Source organism: Symsagittifera roscoffensis, chromosome 7 (genome assembly GCF_963678635.1).
Source record: "Symsagittifera roscoffensis chromosome 7, txSymRosc1.1, whole genome shotgun sequence".
In the NCBI taxonomy this organism is placed as follows: Eukaryota; Metazoa; Xenacoelomorpha; order Acoela; family Convolutidae; genus Symsagittifera; species Symsagittifera roscoffensis.
This window is the reverse complement of record NC_087068.1, coordinates 47,706,667-47,723,441: the sequence shown is the minus strand read 5'-3', so window position 1 is coordinate 47,723,441 and position 16,775 is coordinate 47,706,667. Positions and strand designations below refer to the sequence as shown.

The 16,775-nt window shown below is 40.5% G+C and overlaps 1 protein-coding gene across 1 annotated transcript in view; it reads right to left on the bottom strand.

Moving 5' to 3' along the window:
* Nucleotides 1-9,773: 9,773 nt before the first annotated feature.
* Nucleotides 9,774-16,775, bottom strand: part of LOC134852057 (uncharacterized) — a 41,632-nt gene continuing 34,630 nt past the window's right edge. The window contains exon 6 of the mRNA XM_063868336.1: nucleotides 9,774-10,108. Coding sequence (XP_063724406.1) covers nucleotides 9,774-10,108 — 335 coding nt within the window. The remainder of the gene's footprint in view (nucleotides 10,109-16,775) is intronic.

Genomic DNA, 16,775 nt, shown 5'->3' with positions numbered 1-16,775 from the left:
CCTAAATTAGCCTAGCAGAAATTAGAAAACCATTTCTGGTGGTGATGGTGTGTGTGTGTGAGGGGAGGGGCTCGTTTTTCAAACCCAAACAACACCCGAGATCCGTGCCTGCGTCGGAGGAAAGATCCCTCCTGTCTTTTAAAGTATTCTCATTTTTCACAAGTTTATCTAAAAAACTATACGGGTTGGAGTTGAATAGAATAAAAAGGAACAAGTCTGCTCGCATATATCAGTGCAAAGCCCTGATTATTGCGACTGCCCTTTAACTGGTCTCGAAAAGTTTGCGGTAAATGAAATATTGGAAAACTATGAGTTTTGGGCTGTCAATATTGAGTATGTTAAAGTTTTGAGTTGTACGTGCAAGTATCGTAGATTCAGGTACATAAAGTAATGATCCCCCTCCCCACCCCACAAATGTGATCACAAAGATCCAAGGAACAATCCCCACACTCAGAAATTGTTCTTTTGGAAACTGGTCGGATTAAAAAAACTTGCAAGTCGGAACTATAACAAAAACTAACTCAAATAGAACTCAAAGTAGGGAGACGGCTCCGCGTTAATTCTTTGAGAAACTGCAATAAATCTTAAAGGGTAATTTATTAGGCTAAATGAGCTTCCCTTCAAAAGGATCTGGTGAACAAAGGACAAGCTGAGAGATGGAAGGAGCATTTACCTACAGGTTTTCAAGAGAAGTTCGACGACTTGACAATGGAAACATTCGGTAATGATGAGATTGTAAAGAAGTTCATCTGATTTAAACAGTTGCCCATATGACTACCTTTTCATAAATTTTACTTAATTGAAAGCTCTGAAACTACATAATTGAAAGCTCTGAAAGAAAAATTGCTTTTAGCTAGATCTGACCACTCAACCCTACATTCTTCTGATTATCATTGATTTGACGATTTGGACATTTTCGGTTTATGTTGAATAGGTTCGATAGGTTCGATCATCGCAGCTGAAATGATTAATTTATTGAGATTTCGAGGGTCACGGCCAAAACAAGGTAGGTTAACAACGACCTCTTTGACTGCAGACTCAAAGATGTCTCAAAGACGTTCTCACTTAAAAGTACAAGATCTCACTTAAAAGTACAAGTTTTCAACATCGTAGTTTGTATGCCACGTGTCAAGTAAATTTTATAGAGATGTCACAAGAACATTTCAATTTGGGTACTATTATTGATAGAAATGACAGAAAAACGTTTTTAATATTAATTTTAATTGTCCCCGTCTTTATGCACGTACCTGGCAACAACACTAAGACTAGTAGGTGAACGAAAATGTTAAGATATCTAGAAGGGGACAATTATGAAATAACTAGAGAAACAGAAGAAACAAGAAATAAGAACATTTAGAAAAAAGGTGACATTTGAAATACTTAGTTTTTAATTTGAAGTCATTTTGTTATTTTAATTTAGCCAAGTTAGTTGCCTTGCGTTTTTAATTTTAAAGTTAGAAGTTGACTTGATATTGTGATTTTACTAAGTTTTCATTTCGTGTGCTAATGGCGTTATATGGCCGGGCTCATTTGCAGGTTGCAAATAAAATTTGGTTTCGTAGTAGTGTCCTGATAATTGTCGAAGTTTCTGGAATGTGTTGTGGCTTAGTTGTCATAGTAGTCAGTCAGACAGTTCGTGTTGTATCTTCTTCCAAAATTTGAGAAAGTTTAATGGCTGGTCGAGTCAGGAGTCCATAATTTGGCTGAATTTCGCATGAGTGAAAAATTCCGTCCGATCCGGGAGAAGTACGTAGTACCCGCCCCAGGGGCCAAAGACCGCGAGGTGTCAGATCTTCTACTAGCCAAACTAAATCTCCAGTTTGGATGTTTTGAGTTGGCTGTGTCCACTTAGTCCGCGTAGTCAGTGTTGGCAGGTATTCTTTCAAGTAGCGGTTCCAGAATTGTTGGGTCAGAACTTGAGCTTGTTTCCAAGTTTTCCTTTGATTGAGGGTGCGAGGTAAAAACAAACCAGGAAGCAAAGTTGTTGAAGTACGTCCTAGTAGAATGTGGTTCGGAGTCAAGGCTTCAGTGTCGGTAGGATCTTAGTAGACGGTTATCAGTGGTCTTGAGTTCATTACGGCAAAGTTCGTCGCCTAGGATCCTAGTTCCAATAACTTCGTAAAACGCGTCTTTGAAAGGCTTGATTAATCTTTCCCAAAAACCACCAAAATGAGGGGCGGCAGGAGATTTGAATTTCCACGTGATTCCAGTCAGTTGACATTGATCTTTGAAGTGGTCGTTTTGTTGTAAGTCAGTGAGGCTCTGTTGCATTTCGTTATTTCGTTATTCAAAAGATCAGGTTAGGTTTTCCGAGTTGAGCTATGAGCCGGCACAGGGCTTGCAGAGTTGAGTCTGCATCAGTTTTATGGCAATTTTCAGAGTGAACGGCGCGTGTCACTAGGTAGGCGAAGAAGAGAACATTTCGCTTGCTAAATTTGCCATCATTGCGTGTGGCAAAGAATCCAAAAATTCGATTCCAGTCGATTGGAAAGGGATGGCACTGTCAGGCGAAGGCAGTCGTGCTACTGTTAGTTCGGTCGTTTGAGGGTTGAAGGGTTCTTGTCGTATGGGGCGGCATGGTATGCTTTGTCGGATGATCCTTTTCAGGTGCTTGCGTGATAGAAGGATCCAAAAGTCCTGTTGTAAAATGCTGCGATTTTGTTCAATTCCACAATGGGCGTTGCTGTCGTGTATCTGCTGCATAAAGAGCTGTATTGGGTTGCTATCTCAATTTAGAATTACGGGATGTCGGCTTGATAAAAGTTGCGGGGCTTTGCTAAGGCGTCCTTTGATGCGAACTAATCCAAAATCAACGATGAAGGGGCAAAGGGACTGGAGTCAGCTGCGGGCAGGAATTTGTGTCTTCTTTGTCAGGCAACGAAATTTCTTGGGGAAATCCTGTCGTTGAGTCTGCTTGATGATGAAAGCAAAACCATTTGCTAGGTGCTGCACAGAGAGAGAGCTACAAGTCTTTCTCTTGAGGTTCTCCACGAAGAGAACAACATAAGCTGTCACTTTGAGGGATTTCGTCGCATTGGTGTAGCGAGTAAAAAAGTTAATGATTGGTGACGGCTGCACCGGTGTGTCGTCTGGCGTAAGTACAGTAGTCGTTTGCTGCAAGATCGGTTGAGTAGTCCAGTCTGTGCTAGGTGAGAGTAGGAAGGCTGGTCTTGTGATCCATCGGGAGGATGCAGTCATGTTTGAAGCTCTATATCCACGGGTGGCGTTGTCGGCCGGGTAGATTACGCTGGGCACGTATCTCCTATCCAAGTGCGAAGTGGTGTCCAGTATGGGGCTAAGGCGGTTGGCAAAGAAGATCCGGTGGCGTTGATTGGGCGTGTTGATCCAGTGAATAACTGTTGTGCTATCAGTCCAAAGTGTCAAGCTGTTGATTGCGATTTTGTGCAGTTTTTTCACAAACTTGTTTAGTTTGGCTCCGTTGGTAGCAGCTTGAAGTTCCAGATTCGAAATAGTCATTCTTTTGATGGGTGATACTCGGGCTTTTCCCATTACAAACTTAATGTCCACTGTGTTGTAGTTGTAAGCGATCCTTAGGTATGCAACGGATGCAAGGGCAAAATCTGAGGCGTCGCTGAACACGTGCAGTTGAATGTCGGTTGCTTTCATTTGTGGTCGGAAGTACGTTCAAGGTAGATCCACGTTGTTGACGTATTTGATTTCGTCGATCCAGTCGATGAGGTCAGACAAAATTGTCAAGTCGAGGGCTTTGTCCCTTTGAGGTCCTGAGGTCCAGTCGAGTTGTAGGCTCTGTCGGAGGCGAATTGTTAAGGGCATGGTGATTCCAAGTGGGTAAAATAGTGAGGAGGCGAACTTGAGGAGTTTCCATTGCGTAATGTCCTTTTTCCTAAGTGTCTGAAATTTCTTTGCTTCCGCCAAAAACTGATCTGAGTCAGGCTTCCATTTGACTCCAAGAAGTCTTTGCAATGGTCTGGCGTCAACTTTGCGGCTGTTTTTATCTGCGAGGCGTTCTTTTTCAACGCTTTGAAGGAATTGTGTAGAGTTGGAGGTCCATTTTGTCAAATTGAATCCACCGAAACTAAACAGGTGCTGGAGATCGGATTTCAGTCTGATGGCTTCTTCGGTCGTAGAAACGGCTTCGTAGAGATCGTCAATAGAAGGGTTCCGTTCGCTTATTGGAACTAAGTCGGGATATTTGTCATCGTTGTCCTTTGCGCATCGTCTGGTTGCGCAGCAAGCGACACAAGGAGAGTCGGTTGCTCCAAATATGTTTCGCGTGTACTGGTATTTGATGATGTTCTGGTTGTCCTCTTTTCACAGAAAACGTAGGTAAGGCTAATCTGCTGGTGTCACGAGTACCTGCATGAACATTGCTTCAATGTCGACTGAAATGGCAATTTGGTCCTCGCGAATTCGCATGATGATTCCTGTGAGGTTGCAGAGAAGGTCCGGTCCGGTGAGTAAGCTGCTGCTAGATGCATTGAGTACTCGGTGTAATTTGCCGGGTTTGTTGGCGTTTGTTAATGGGCGGTGAGGCAGGCACCAACAATCTTCGTTGTCGTTGTCGTTGCTGTTGACTTGCTTGATGAATCCTTTGCGTAAGTCGGTCGTGATGGTCTCCTATTCGCTATGAAGTTCTGGGTTGCTTCGTATTTGCTTTTTTGCAAGCCAGTAGTTGTTTTGTAGATGTCGATTCTTCTACCATAGTAGTCCAATCTGGTAATGTCCATCATCGAGGAGGCGATTTGTTGTTTCTAAGGTTTAGAGAGCGTCTTTGTCGTCACGTGACAAATTTGTTTGTCCGATAAAACTCATTCGGCGTCGAGTTTTATCCACTCGGCAACATGGCGAAACAATTGATTGTCGTCTATGAAGTTCGTTATGTTGATGTCGTCGGGTTTTGCTGCGCTGTCTCAACCACATAGACATCAACCAAAGGGCTACATTAGCCTGTGATTGTACAACTTCTGTTGGTGTGACAGGGCGGGCGAAGTCGCATCCAATGATGATCTCAATGTCATTCGTTCTTAACTGGGCAATGTGGATATACCTGAGATGTTTGTTCCTTTGGCATATGCTGTTAACTAGGGCTGAAATGAAGTCCGGGAGTTTCCCAACCTTAATAACGTCAATGTCGTCTAGTTAGTATGGCTGGTTTGGGTCGTTGTAGCTTCCAACTCATATGCTCATTTTGGCGGCTGCTGTGTCAGAAGAGGTGAGGGCTTCGTTCAGTTGAAGCCTCGCTGTAAATTTGATATCTGGTTTCAGTCGTAGGGCTACTGAAAATTTAACCTAAGCCAGTTTGCTGGCACAGTCGAGCATGGCCTAGGCATGTACAACTTTGCTTCCAAACGATATGGTTATCGGTAGTGTCGGTATGTGGCAGGATGATTTCCCTTTCCGATTGCTGGAAGAACAATTTGTCGAGTCATCGTTCTTCTTCCTGTAGGCTGTCGAGTGCGCTTTTGAACTGATTGAGTTGTAGTCTTTGTGCAATAAAGTGTAGTTCTTCTTGTTGCAGTGAGTGCTTCTCGTCTGATTGGTAAGTTTGATTAGATTGGCATTCGGCAAGCTGGTGAGAGCTGAGGCAGTTGAGTCAAAGATGAAGATTACTTGCGTTTTGGAGTCGCTGGTCTACAGTCAAAGCTAGAAAATGGTGGCATTTCCCAAGGTATTGACAATTTTGGTTGTTCAGGGCAAATATCTATCTGCGTTTTTGATCGTGATTTTCTGGATGACTGTCGAGGAGGGTTGAAGTTCGGTCGGCTGGCTGATTTTCTGGCGTTGGTGTGAGCTGACTGATCTGTTGGCAGATCCCTGCAAGCTTCGGCGTAGTCACTGAACCATTCGCTGAGGTCCAAGAGCGGTGGCTGTTGAATGTGATGCTGCAGGGTGAAGCGATTTCATTCAAGTCGGCAGGGAGTAGGTAGTTTACCCAAAACTGTGTGAACATTGGTCATCGAGTGCAGGAAATCCATAGTGGTGAAAATATCCATCATTTGTTCTCAGGAAGTTGGCCAGGTCTTTGTAGCTTCTTCGATATCTGAGTGACGGACTGTTGAAGTTGAAGTTTTCGAGTCGCTTCAGAAATGAAGTCATTATTTTCGTTGGGTTTCCGAATTCTGAATGCAATCGCCGGAGGGCCGAGTCGTACATTGATCCGATACATCCGTATCCACGGATTAGGGATTTAGCGTCTCCGGAAACAAATCGTTGAAAGTGGGTTAATTTTTCAGAATCTGACATATCGGTGTTGTCTTTTGTGGCGTTGTAGATTCCAATCCAATCCATCCATGATTCGGGGTCTCTGTCAAAGTTGAAGGGTTTGATGACTGATGCAGACTTTCGAAAAACTTTCGAAATCTTAAGTTGATAGTATTCGTCGGGCTGTCGGGTAGTTACAAGCATTCCTGTAGGTTGTGCTCACGGGATGTCGAACTGTGGCTGAAATGTCGTTGGCTGTCGAGTAGTCAGATAATGTGGGTACTGCTACGTTGGCCGACAAGATGTAGTCTGCTGTGTGATTGGTGGTTGTAGTGATGGAGGTTGACATCCAAATGTGTTCATGACATGAGGCAAGAACTGGTTAGTTGGGGGGTTCCAATTGCTGGCTGATGATTATAGCTGAGGAGCTGCTCGTGTGCTGCAAAAGGAGGCTGCTGTGTGAGCCATAATTGCAAGGTTTGTTGCTGATTAGTCGAGGCTGAGGCGTCTGGCTGATGGAAAGATATGCGCTGCGTGCTAGTCTGGTTAGTGGTTCCTTGAAAGTTCCACGCTTCAGCGAAGCTGCAATTGGTAAATGGTTCAGTGGGCATGAGAAGATCACTGTTGAAAGCTGCTGGTGGGTAAGCAAAGGTGATTGACTGGAAAGCAGGGTAGCTGTTGACTGCTACCCGGTTCAAAAACTGGGGTTCAGAATTTGCTGATGGAGTTGAGTTTGCATTTACTGGACGGTTAAATCCATATGAGTGGCGTTTTGGCCAATTGTTGGTCGAATGCGGCTGAATGTTTGTCGTTGTTTGGCTGCATTGCTGTTCTTTTCTCGAAACGTTGGGTTGAAGAGGGATTATGTGGAGTTGAGTTCCGTAATCAAGTTGCGCTCCAAAATTTGTCGGCAAATGAAGAGTTGTCATAGCTGGGTAATTTAGTTCTGGATTTCGGAATTGAGTTCCAAAGCGACTACGAGATTCGGATTGCATAAAGACATTTGCCTTGCTAGTAAGCTGTTGGGCTGTCGTTGATGACTTTACAAGTTGCTGAGCGTTACTGTGGAGGTGAGTTCCAGGATTCGGCTGTAGGTGCGGTCGTCGAAGAGGTTGAGTCTCTTGAGCTTCTGGGTAAACGGCTGAAGTAGTTGAAAAGTTCAGGCTTGGAGGCGACATCGTAACAGTTGGCTGTTGAAATCTATGCTGGAATTGAGTTTCAATAGTATATTGAGGGGCTATCATTCCGTGCGTAGCTTGATTGCCGACTGATGTGGTAATTTGTCCACTAAAAGGGCTCGTTGTGAAGACTGCTCGCGATTGGGGGTTGACAAATCGCGGCTGTTTGTTGCTAGGTTTTGACAATGTCTGTCGAAACGGCGGCGGAGACGGGGATTCACTTGCATCAGACAAATAATGTTGAGGCAAGGACGTTGAGTGTTGAAGGCTTGTAGTGGCTATTTTTTGGGCTGACTGAGCAATCTGGGGCTCTAAGTCGTTGTTGATGATGTTTGTGGTGCTGTGGTGCATAACTTTGAACACGTGATGATGTATTTAAAACATTGCAAGCTGAGCGTTGCCTAATTGCATATCGTTTATACCCAATCTGGGTCTTTCTATAGCCCAGTTAAACTGTTTTTAACCGAATGAGAAACTGTTGTTGCATTTGTTCATTACGTCCGCTCATTAAATGAGTTACAGTATCGTTCAGGGGCTTAATGATAATATCTAAATCCGTCATCAGACTTTCAATTACTTCAAGCTCGTCATCATTTGTAATTAAACCTTTGATTGTATTAAATTTACGTGTTTGAATCACTTTCAATCACTTTCAAAAGATAATCATCCAGCACTGCGGTTTCAAAATTAATTTCAGAGTTCATTTTTGAAAAAGTGATCTCGTAACAGGCATTAATTTTAACGAAACAAAACAATAACGTTGTTTTAACTAACAGTTTGAAGAGGAGGTTGAAAAAAATCAAGTCGGGCTCCAGTAACAGGCAAACCAATTCAAAGAATAAACAAGTTTAACAAACAGACCAATAACAGTCGAAATCCAAAAATATCGTGGATTTGTTTTCGTTGTTCGGCGACAATGTCCCCGTCTTTATGCACGTACCTGGCAACAACAATAAAATTAGTAGAGGAACGAAAAGGTTAAGATATCTAGAAGGGGGCAAAATCAATTAACTAGAGAAACAGAAGAAACAAGAAATAACAACGTTTAGAAAAAAGGTGTCATTTGAAATACTTAGCTTTTAATTTGAAGACCTTTTGATATTTGAATCTAGCCAAGTTAGTTGCCTTGCGTTTTCAGTTTTAAAGTTAGAAGTTGACTTGATATTGTGACTTTACTAAGTTTTCAGTTCGTGCGCTAATGGCGTGCACATTATTTATCAGCAATCATTTCTCGAAAAACCTCCAAATTTTTCTTGAATATTTTAGTCGCACAAAAGTGCTCCAGCCCAGAATTTCTTCTTAAATTTGATTAATTCAACAGAGTTTGTTCAAAATCAATCGAGCAAAGATAACAATTTTAGCTAAAGAAAACCTCGACTGTGTCTCGAAAGGTTTTGATCAAATTCAGAAGTTCAAATACCAAACAACAGCTGCCCGGAATCAGTGGGCCTAGATTCATGACAAACAACGTGGGTTGTTACGGCAAAAAAACCCAACGGGAATCAAGCAACTTGCAACTCAAAAATTTCCAATGCAATTTAGATTGAAAATGGGGAGAGGACTTTGTATTCGGGTCTGTTTTAGATTTTTTCTTTTTGTTTTCCCAATGCAAAATCAGGCACCACAAACAACCATTGGATTGTGTTGATTGATTTATCAAATTTAAGCCCTTTCAGATGTAATTCGAACCATATTAGAAAAAAATTACTCGAGATATCTTTTGGAATATTTATAAATGCTGGATGAGACCATTCAGGGTCCCAAACGTAATCTGATTGTTCTGCAACGACAGTGTTGTCATTGGTACTTTGGGGTCTGAAATTTTTTCTTGCTTGTGAAATTAAATCTAGGTTGTGGGTAAATAAATCTATTATCAAACATGCTAAAATTTTTTGCAAATCACTTCAGAAATGAAGTCATTATTTTCGTTGGGTTTCCGAATTCTGAATGCAGTCGCCGGAGGGCCGAGTCGTACAAAGATCCGATACATCCGTATCCACGGATTAGGGATTTAGCGTCTTCGGAAACAAATCGTTGAAAGTGGGTTAGTTTTTCAGAACCTGACATATCGGTGTTGTCTATTGTGGCGTTGTAGATTCCAATCCAATCCAATCCAACCATTGTTCGGGGTCTCCGTCAAAGTTGAAGGGTTTGATGACTGGTACAGACTTTCGAAAAACTTTCGAAATCTTAAGTTGATAGTAGTCGTCGGGCTGTCGGGTAGTTGCAAGCATTCCTGTAGGTTGTGCTGACGAGATGTCGAACTGTGGCTGAAATGTCGTTGGCTGTCGAGTAGTGAGATAATGCGGGTACTGCTACGTTGGCCGACAAGATGCAGTCTGCTGTGTGATTGGTGGTTGTAGTGATGGAGTTTGACATCCAAATGTGTTAATGACATGAGGCAAGAACTGGTTAGTTGGGGGTTCCAATTGCTGGCTGATGATTAAAGCTGAGGAGCTGCTCGTGTGCTGCAAGAGGAGGCTGCTGTGTCAGCCATGATTGCAAGATTTGTTGCTGATTAGTCGAGGCTGAGGCGTCTGGCTGATGGAAAGATATGCGCTGCGTGCTAGTCTGGTTAGTGGTTCCTTGAAAGTTCCACGCTTCAGCGAAGCTGCAAGTGGCAAATGGTTCAGTGGACATGGGAAGATCACTGTTGAAAGCTGCTGGTGGGTTAGCAAAGGTGATTGACTGGAAAGCAGGGTAGCTGTTGACTGCTACTTGGTTCAAAAACTGGGGTTCAGAAGTTGCTGATGGAGTTGAGTTTGCATTTACTGGACGTTTAAATCCATATGAGTGGCGTTTTGGCCAATTGTTGGTCGAATGCGGCTGAAAGTTTGTCGTTGTTTGGCTGCATTGCTGTTCTGTTCTCGAAACGTTGGGTTGCAGAGGGATTATGTGGAGTTGAGTTCCGTAATCAAGTTGCGCTCCAAAAGTTGTCGGCAAATGAAGAGTTGTCACAGCTGGGTAATTTAGTTCTGGATTTCGGAATTGAATTCCAAAGCGACTACGAGATTCGGATTGCATGAAGACATTTGCATTGCTAGTAAGCTGTTGGGCTGTCGTTGATGACGTTACAAGTTGCTGAGCGTTACTGTGGAGGTGAGTTCCAGGATTCGGCTGTAGGTGCGGTCGTCGAAGAGGTTGAGTCTCTTGAGCTTCCGGGTAAACGGCTGAAGTAGTTGAAAAGTTCAGGCTTGGAGGCGACATCGTAAAAAGTGGCTGGAGAAATCTATGCTGGAATTGAGTTCCACTAGTATATTGAGGGGCTATCCTTCCGTGCGTAGCTTGTTTGCTGACTGATGTGGTAATTTGTCCACTAAAAGGGCTCGTTGTGAAGACTGCTCGCGATTGGGGGTTGACAAATCGCGGCTGTTTGTTGCTAGTTTTTGACAATGTCTGTCGAAACGGCGGCGGAGACGGGGATTCACTTGCATCAGACAAATAATGTTGAGGCAAGGAGGTTGAGTGTTGAAGGCTTGTAGTGGCTATTTTTTGGGCTGACTGAGCAATCTGGGGTTCTAAGTCGTTGTTGATGATGTTTGTGGAGCTGTGGTGCATAACTTTCAACACGTGATGATGTAATTGAAACATTGCAAGCTGAGCGTTGCCTAATTGCATATCGTTTTTACTCAATCTGGGTCTTCCTATAGCCCAGTTTAACTGTTTTTAATCGGATGAGAAACTGTTGTTGCATTTGTTCATTACGTTCGCTCATTAAATGAGTTACAATATCGTTCAGGGGCTTAATGATAGTATCTAAATCCGTCATCAGACTTTCAATTACTTCAAGCTTTTCATCATTTGTAATTAAACCTTTGATTGTATTAAATTTATGTGTTTGAATCATTTTCAATCACTTTCAAAAGATTATCATCCAGCACTTCAAAATTAATTTGAGAGTTCATTTTTGAAAAAAGTGATCTGGTAACAGTCATTAAATTTAACGAAACAAAACAATAACGTTGTTTTAACTAACAGTTTGAAGAGGAGGTTGAAAAAAATCTAGTCGGGTTCCAGTAACAGGCAAACCAATTCAAAGAATAAACAAATTTAACAAACAGACCAATAACAGTCGAAATCCAAAAATATCGTGGATACGTTTTCGTTGTTCGGCGACAATGTCCCCGTCTTCATGCACGTACCTGGCAACAACAATAAAAATAGTAGGGGAACGAAAAGGTTAAGATATCTAGAAGGGGGCAAAATCAATTAACTAGAGAAACAGAAGAAACAAGAAATAACAACGTTTAGAAAAAAGGTGTCATTTGAAATACTTAGCTTTTAACTTGAATACATTTTGATATTTGAATCTAGCCAAGTTAGTTGCCTTGCATTCTCAGTTTTAAAGTTAGAAGTTGACTTGATATTGTGACTTTACTAAGTTTTCAGTTCGTGCGCTAATGGCGTGCACATCATTTATCAGCAATCATTTCTCGATAAACCTCCAAATTTTTCTTGAATGTTTTAGTCGCACAAAAGTGCTCCGGCCCAGAATTTCTTCTCAAATTTGATTAATTCAACAGAGTTTGTTCAAAATCAATCGAGCAAAGATAACAATTTTAGCTAAAGAAAACCTCGACTGTATCTCGATAGATTTTGATCAAATTCAGTAGATCAAATACCAAACAACAGCTGCCCGGAATCAGTGGGCCTAGATTCATGACAAACAACGTGGGTTGTTACGGCAAAGAAACCCAACGGGAATCAAGCAAGCTGCAACTCAATAATTTCCAATGCAATTTAGATTGAAAATGACTTTGTATTCGGGTCTGTTTTAGATTTTTTCTTTTTGTTTTCCATATGCAAAATCAGGCACCACAAACAATCATCGGATTGTGTTGATTGATATATCAAATTTGAGCCCTTTCAGATGTAATTCGAACCATATTAGAAAAAATTTTCAATTTTTTTTTTCTAGTGTCGAGAAAAACCGATTTGAAATTTTTGATTTTTCGTCTAAATGCGAGCGAATATAGTTGGCGATCAGACAAACAAAAGCCTAATTATGCGTAATTTAAGCCCTAAAAATTTATAGTTAAGCAAGTAAAGTTTAAAAAATGTTTGGATTGGTTGAATTTTTTTTTTATTTTCGTTGTTGTAGTCAGTTTTCTAAATTCTTGAATCCAATTTTCGAGTCCAATTTGGCTATTTTACTATGAATGTGAAATTTGCTTAAAATATAGTCTTCTAACCACACCACGCAGAAAAACTTCAATAGTTTGAAGAAAAAAAAGCTTTTTCTTGTAGTTTTTTAAAGAACCAGCTATCTTTGTTCCTTTATTTGTACTTTTGAGGTTGTTTAATGCATGCGTACATTTATTTTGTTCCTTTCGATTTTCGGAACACTGAGAATTGCAAGACTAATCAAACCTTGATAACGAGCTTCTCAACTTTTCAATTTCTTAATCTTTGAAATTTTTCTGATGTCTGAAGTGAATTTCGGAAGTGGATTTGAGTATTGAAGCTTTTTGCTGAAATTTTCTTACTCTTACCTCAATCGATAAGCACTCGGTTTATGCCATGAAATAAGTGCTGACGGCCTACAGGTTGTAAAGGTATATGCCAATCACCCCAACAATACCTGTATTTCGGTAGTATGCATATAGTACATCATGATCGGGCGGAGGGGCCATCGGGCATGGATGAACATAATGTGAGGATAAAACTGGTCATGTATTAATGCCATTGCAATATTCGAAATTTGATGGAGTGCTTTGCGATTTTGCGATTCGAACTAAAAACACATTGGATGAGAGAATATCCCCTAAAACATATGTTTCCAGCTTTTTGTCAAAGAGTTTGAGAAAAGAAAAACGAGTGAAACTGGGATATTAGTAAGTTGTAGTTGCAAGAAGTCATGAGCAGCCAGCAGTGCAAAAACCCAGCGCTGATAGCGCGTTGAAGAAGAGACATTTATGATCTTGTGTACCAACTGGTGTATCTGCAATGGCAAACCGTTCTGTCTCAAAGTAATCTGTTCAAATCGAAACTTTTATTAATGAAAAGGTTTTGCTCGAATTTTTCTAAGAAACGCATTTTTGGTGTTCATTGCTCATGTAACTTGTCTCATCTGATCACGAGAAAAAAATCTTCCGGTTGCCAGCTGCGCTGAAATGTTTTGGTAATTTCTTGATAGGGAAAGTTTGCAGGAAATTTGAGCAAAGTTGACTCAGCGGCAGAGAGCTCATGGTCGGTCACGGTCATTTTTCTATCATTCAGGTTCTCTGTAGGTATTTGAAGCGTGTAATGCTTCGCAGCATCTTCAGATATAAATAGAAAACTTCATGAGAGCGTCTGTAGGAAAATCTAAGAAAAAGCATCACTCAACAAATTCTGATCGCTGGTGAAGAAATCAACTCCAGCATGGGCATAAAATCAAATTTCCCTCGATTTGTGGACTAGTTCTCGTTGAGATGTAGAACCAGCGGCATCTATAAGAGAGCAATAGTCTCAAAACCCGATGAAACCGAGCAAATCTTTAGCGGTTTTTCAGCGGGACCTCGACTAAGGAAACAATCGCGAGTCAAAGCTGCAAACAACAATTTCTAATACGCTGCACTTTGAGTAGGCTTGTAATGCAAATTGTAATGCTTGAACTTTTTTCAGCAGCAACACTACAAACTGCTCGCTGACTTCTCTGTGCGTGTCCTTGGCTTCGCCTGGTGTGAGTTAAAATACAAAACTTGTCATTGTTTATATCTTCATGGTGTGTTGACTATCTACATCCGCATGCTTTGATCAATTGAGCAAAATTGTGCTTGAGATTAATGGTTGCTTAAGTATTTGTGACCACGTGGATATTCGCGGGCTAGCTTAATTGATTATATCAGTTCTTCAATCGCCTTCGATAAAACGTGCATGGTAAATTGACGTTTGGTGGGAAACTTGTCTAATTTCTGCATTGACTTTGCCCATCAACAAAGGCTTTCCTTATCTAGTTTTATCATACGTGGACCAATCCTCTGTAGTTTTTCGGCTCGTCTTTATCTATGAACGCTGCAAAAAATTAGTCAGTTTTTTCCAATTATACTTGCAAGTTGAACAAAGTCCTCGCCATTCGTTTATGTATCCAGAAAGCTTTGAAGAAATGTTGTTGATTTAGATTTATGTAAGCGTCCCATCACAAAAAAAAATTTATGAAAGGTTTTATACGATTTTGTAGGGTAATAAAAATGATTTTATATTGATTGAATTGATCGTTTTACTTTTTGAACTTACTTTTTTGATGACACGTTTTTAGTATTTTACAACCGTTGTTGATCATATTTTACTCAATTAAAACATTTGGTTTAAGTTTCGATGAAAATTACTTTTAAGAGTTATGGTAACATTCTACCCGTCTTGATCACATAAAATTGAAAATGTTTGAGTTTTATAGAGACAGCCTTTTTTCGAGTTTTAAAGAAACAAAGTTTGAAATTTTTTTTAGAAATCTGCTCCCTCGAGAAAATCTCCTAGAAAAAAAAACAACAGATCCGCGATCTCTGGTGTGCTCTTGTAGCCCAATCTTCTAGCTTCTCAAAATGGTCTTGTCTGTCAAAAAAATGACGGGCTCTCAAAATTTTTAAGTTTGCATGCTCCGATGTAGTCTCCCGGCTGATGTCCGAAACTTATGTTGCAGTCGAACACGGTCGCGCAACTGATCAAAATCCCTGATTGCGCAAAACTTCGAAAGGTTTTGCAAAACTTCGAAAGTCGCACGAAGGGCCAACATACCAATTATGGGTGGTGCCTATGGTCGGAATATGCTGGTTTTCTTGCTGTGGTCGCGATTTAGGTCACGGGCTTCAGTCCGGGCTGCTCCACAGAGGGAGAGATCCCTAAAGTGCTTGAAAAAGCCAGTGCTTGAATATTATATAGGCCATCCGCGCGCATTCCAGTGTTTAAGACCTACACCGCCGGAACAATTGCCATTTTTGGGCATTTTGAGGGAATTATTGGAACTTTTTTGCAATCGGTTCTCGTTGCATGAGATTAGCTCCTTCCGCGCAATCAATATTCAAAATAAATCAAGGTGATTATGTGATAAGAAACTCTAAATGTAATTATTGCGGAATCTGTTGCGGAATCCGCTTACAATGAACAGAATGCACAGTTTGGCCTCGTAATGTGGCTCTTTCGAGATGTAAAACTTTTCATGAAAAACTAGGAAAACTCAGTTTATTTGTAACGATGTACTTTATAAAAAAACCCGCCGAACCTTGTAAAATAAAACTTGCCTTCACGGGAGTTTCATGGAAAAAAATTGATTATAATTGAAAAATGTTGTCTAAAATATTATTTTAATCCTTATTATTGGAAATTTAGACAATTAAATTGATTTTGTTGTCATTATAGTCAAATAATTCCATAAAAGCACGATCCAGTAAAATCTTTTAAAAATATTATTTTAGTCCATTTAAAATCCATTCTAATTAAGTATTTTGGATTATTATCTCTACATTTTTTGCGAAATCATTTGAAAACTTTTCTGCAAAATTTGCTATACCCACTGGTTACTCGAAACCTAAGCCTAATTTTTAAAAATATTAAAGGCGCGTTTAACTCTACCCCTCCTCTATCCGTTCACGTGTTCATCCCCCTCAACGAATTACTCTTCAACCTCTTGATCGGCTATAATCGATTATTTTAGGATTTCATAGGGACTGGCAAAAAATATATATATATATATAACGATTACCCTCTATGAAACTCCGGTGCCGGTAAGTGTATAAAACTATTTTACCGTCCGACAGGTGAAAGTTTAATTGAAGTTTGAGTCTCAAAGTTGCAGAAATGTCCAATTAATCTCTTCGATCATGTGTTGCCCAAACGCAAATGTGAACAAGACTGCTTGTATCAGGGCAAAGCCCTGAATTTTCCGACTGCCTTTAGAGTCTATGGAGCAGTAATAACATAAAAAACTAAATGTAAAAAAAAAAGAAAAAAAAAATTAAAACTTGAGATTTTTAGTGAAAATCATCCCCCACACGCCATATAAAGTACAAAGTGATAAACTTTGCTCCTATTAACAAATCAATTATGGAATACAATCAACCTTGAACCAATTTGGATTGATTTCTAATACAGATTAAATCTCCGTTTACGCGTTGATAGTCGCAAATTGTTCAAAATGCAACCTTTAACCCTTTAAACTTTTAATCTTTGACCCATCAGAACAGCTGGAAAATCTTCGTCAAACTGCATTGCTTTCATCATTGTAACATATGAGTGTCAAGGAGAAGTGGTATCTAATGAAACAATTGCTCTCACACACCGAATAATTCTTTGCTCTCTCAAATGAAATTGTTGAGCTTTGAAAACATTTGCATCAAAAGATCCGGCTACAGCTGATTTTGTATTTACTGCAAATGCTCATTTTGTCATTGAAGCGTTATTGAATCTATTTTCCTCTACGAATTGGTTTTGACGAGA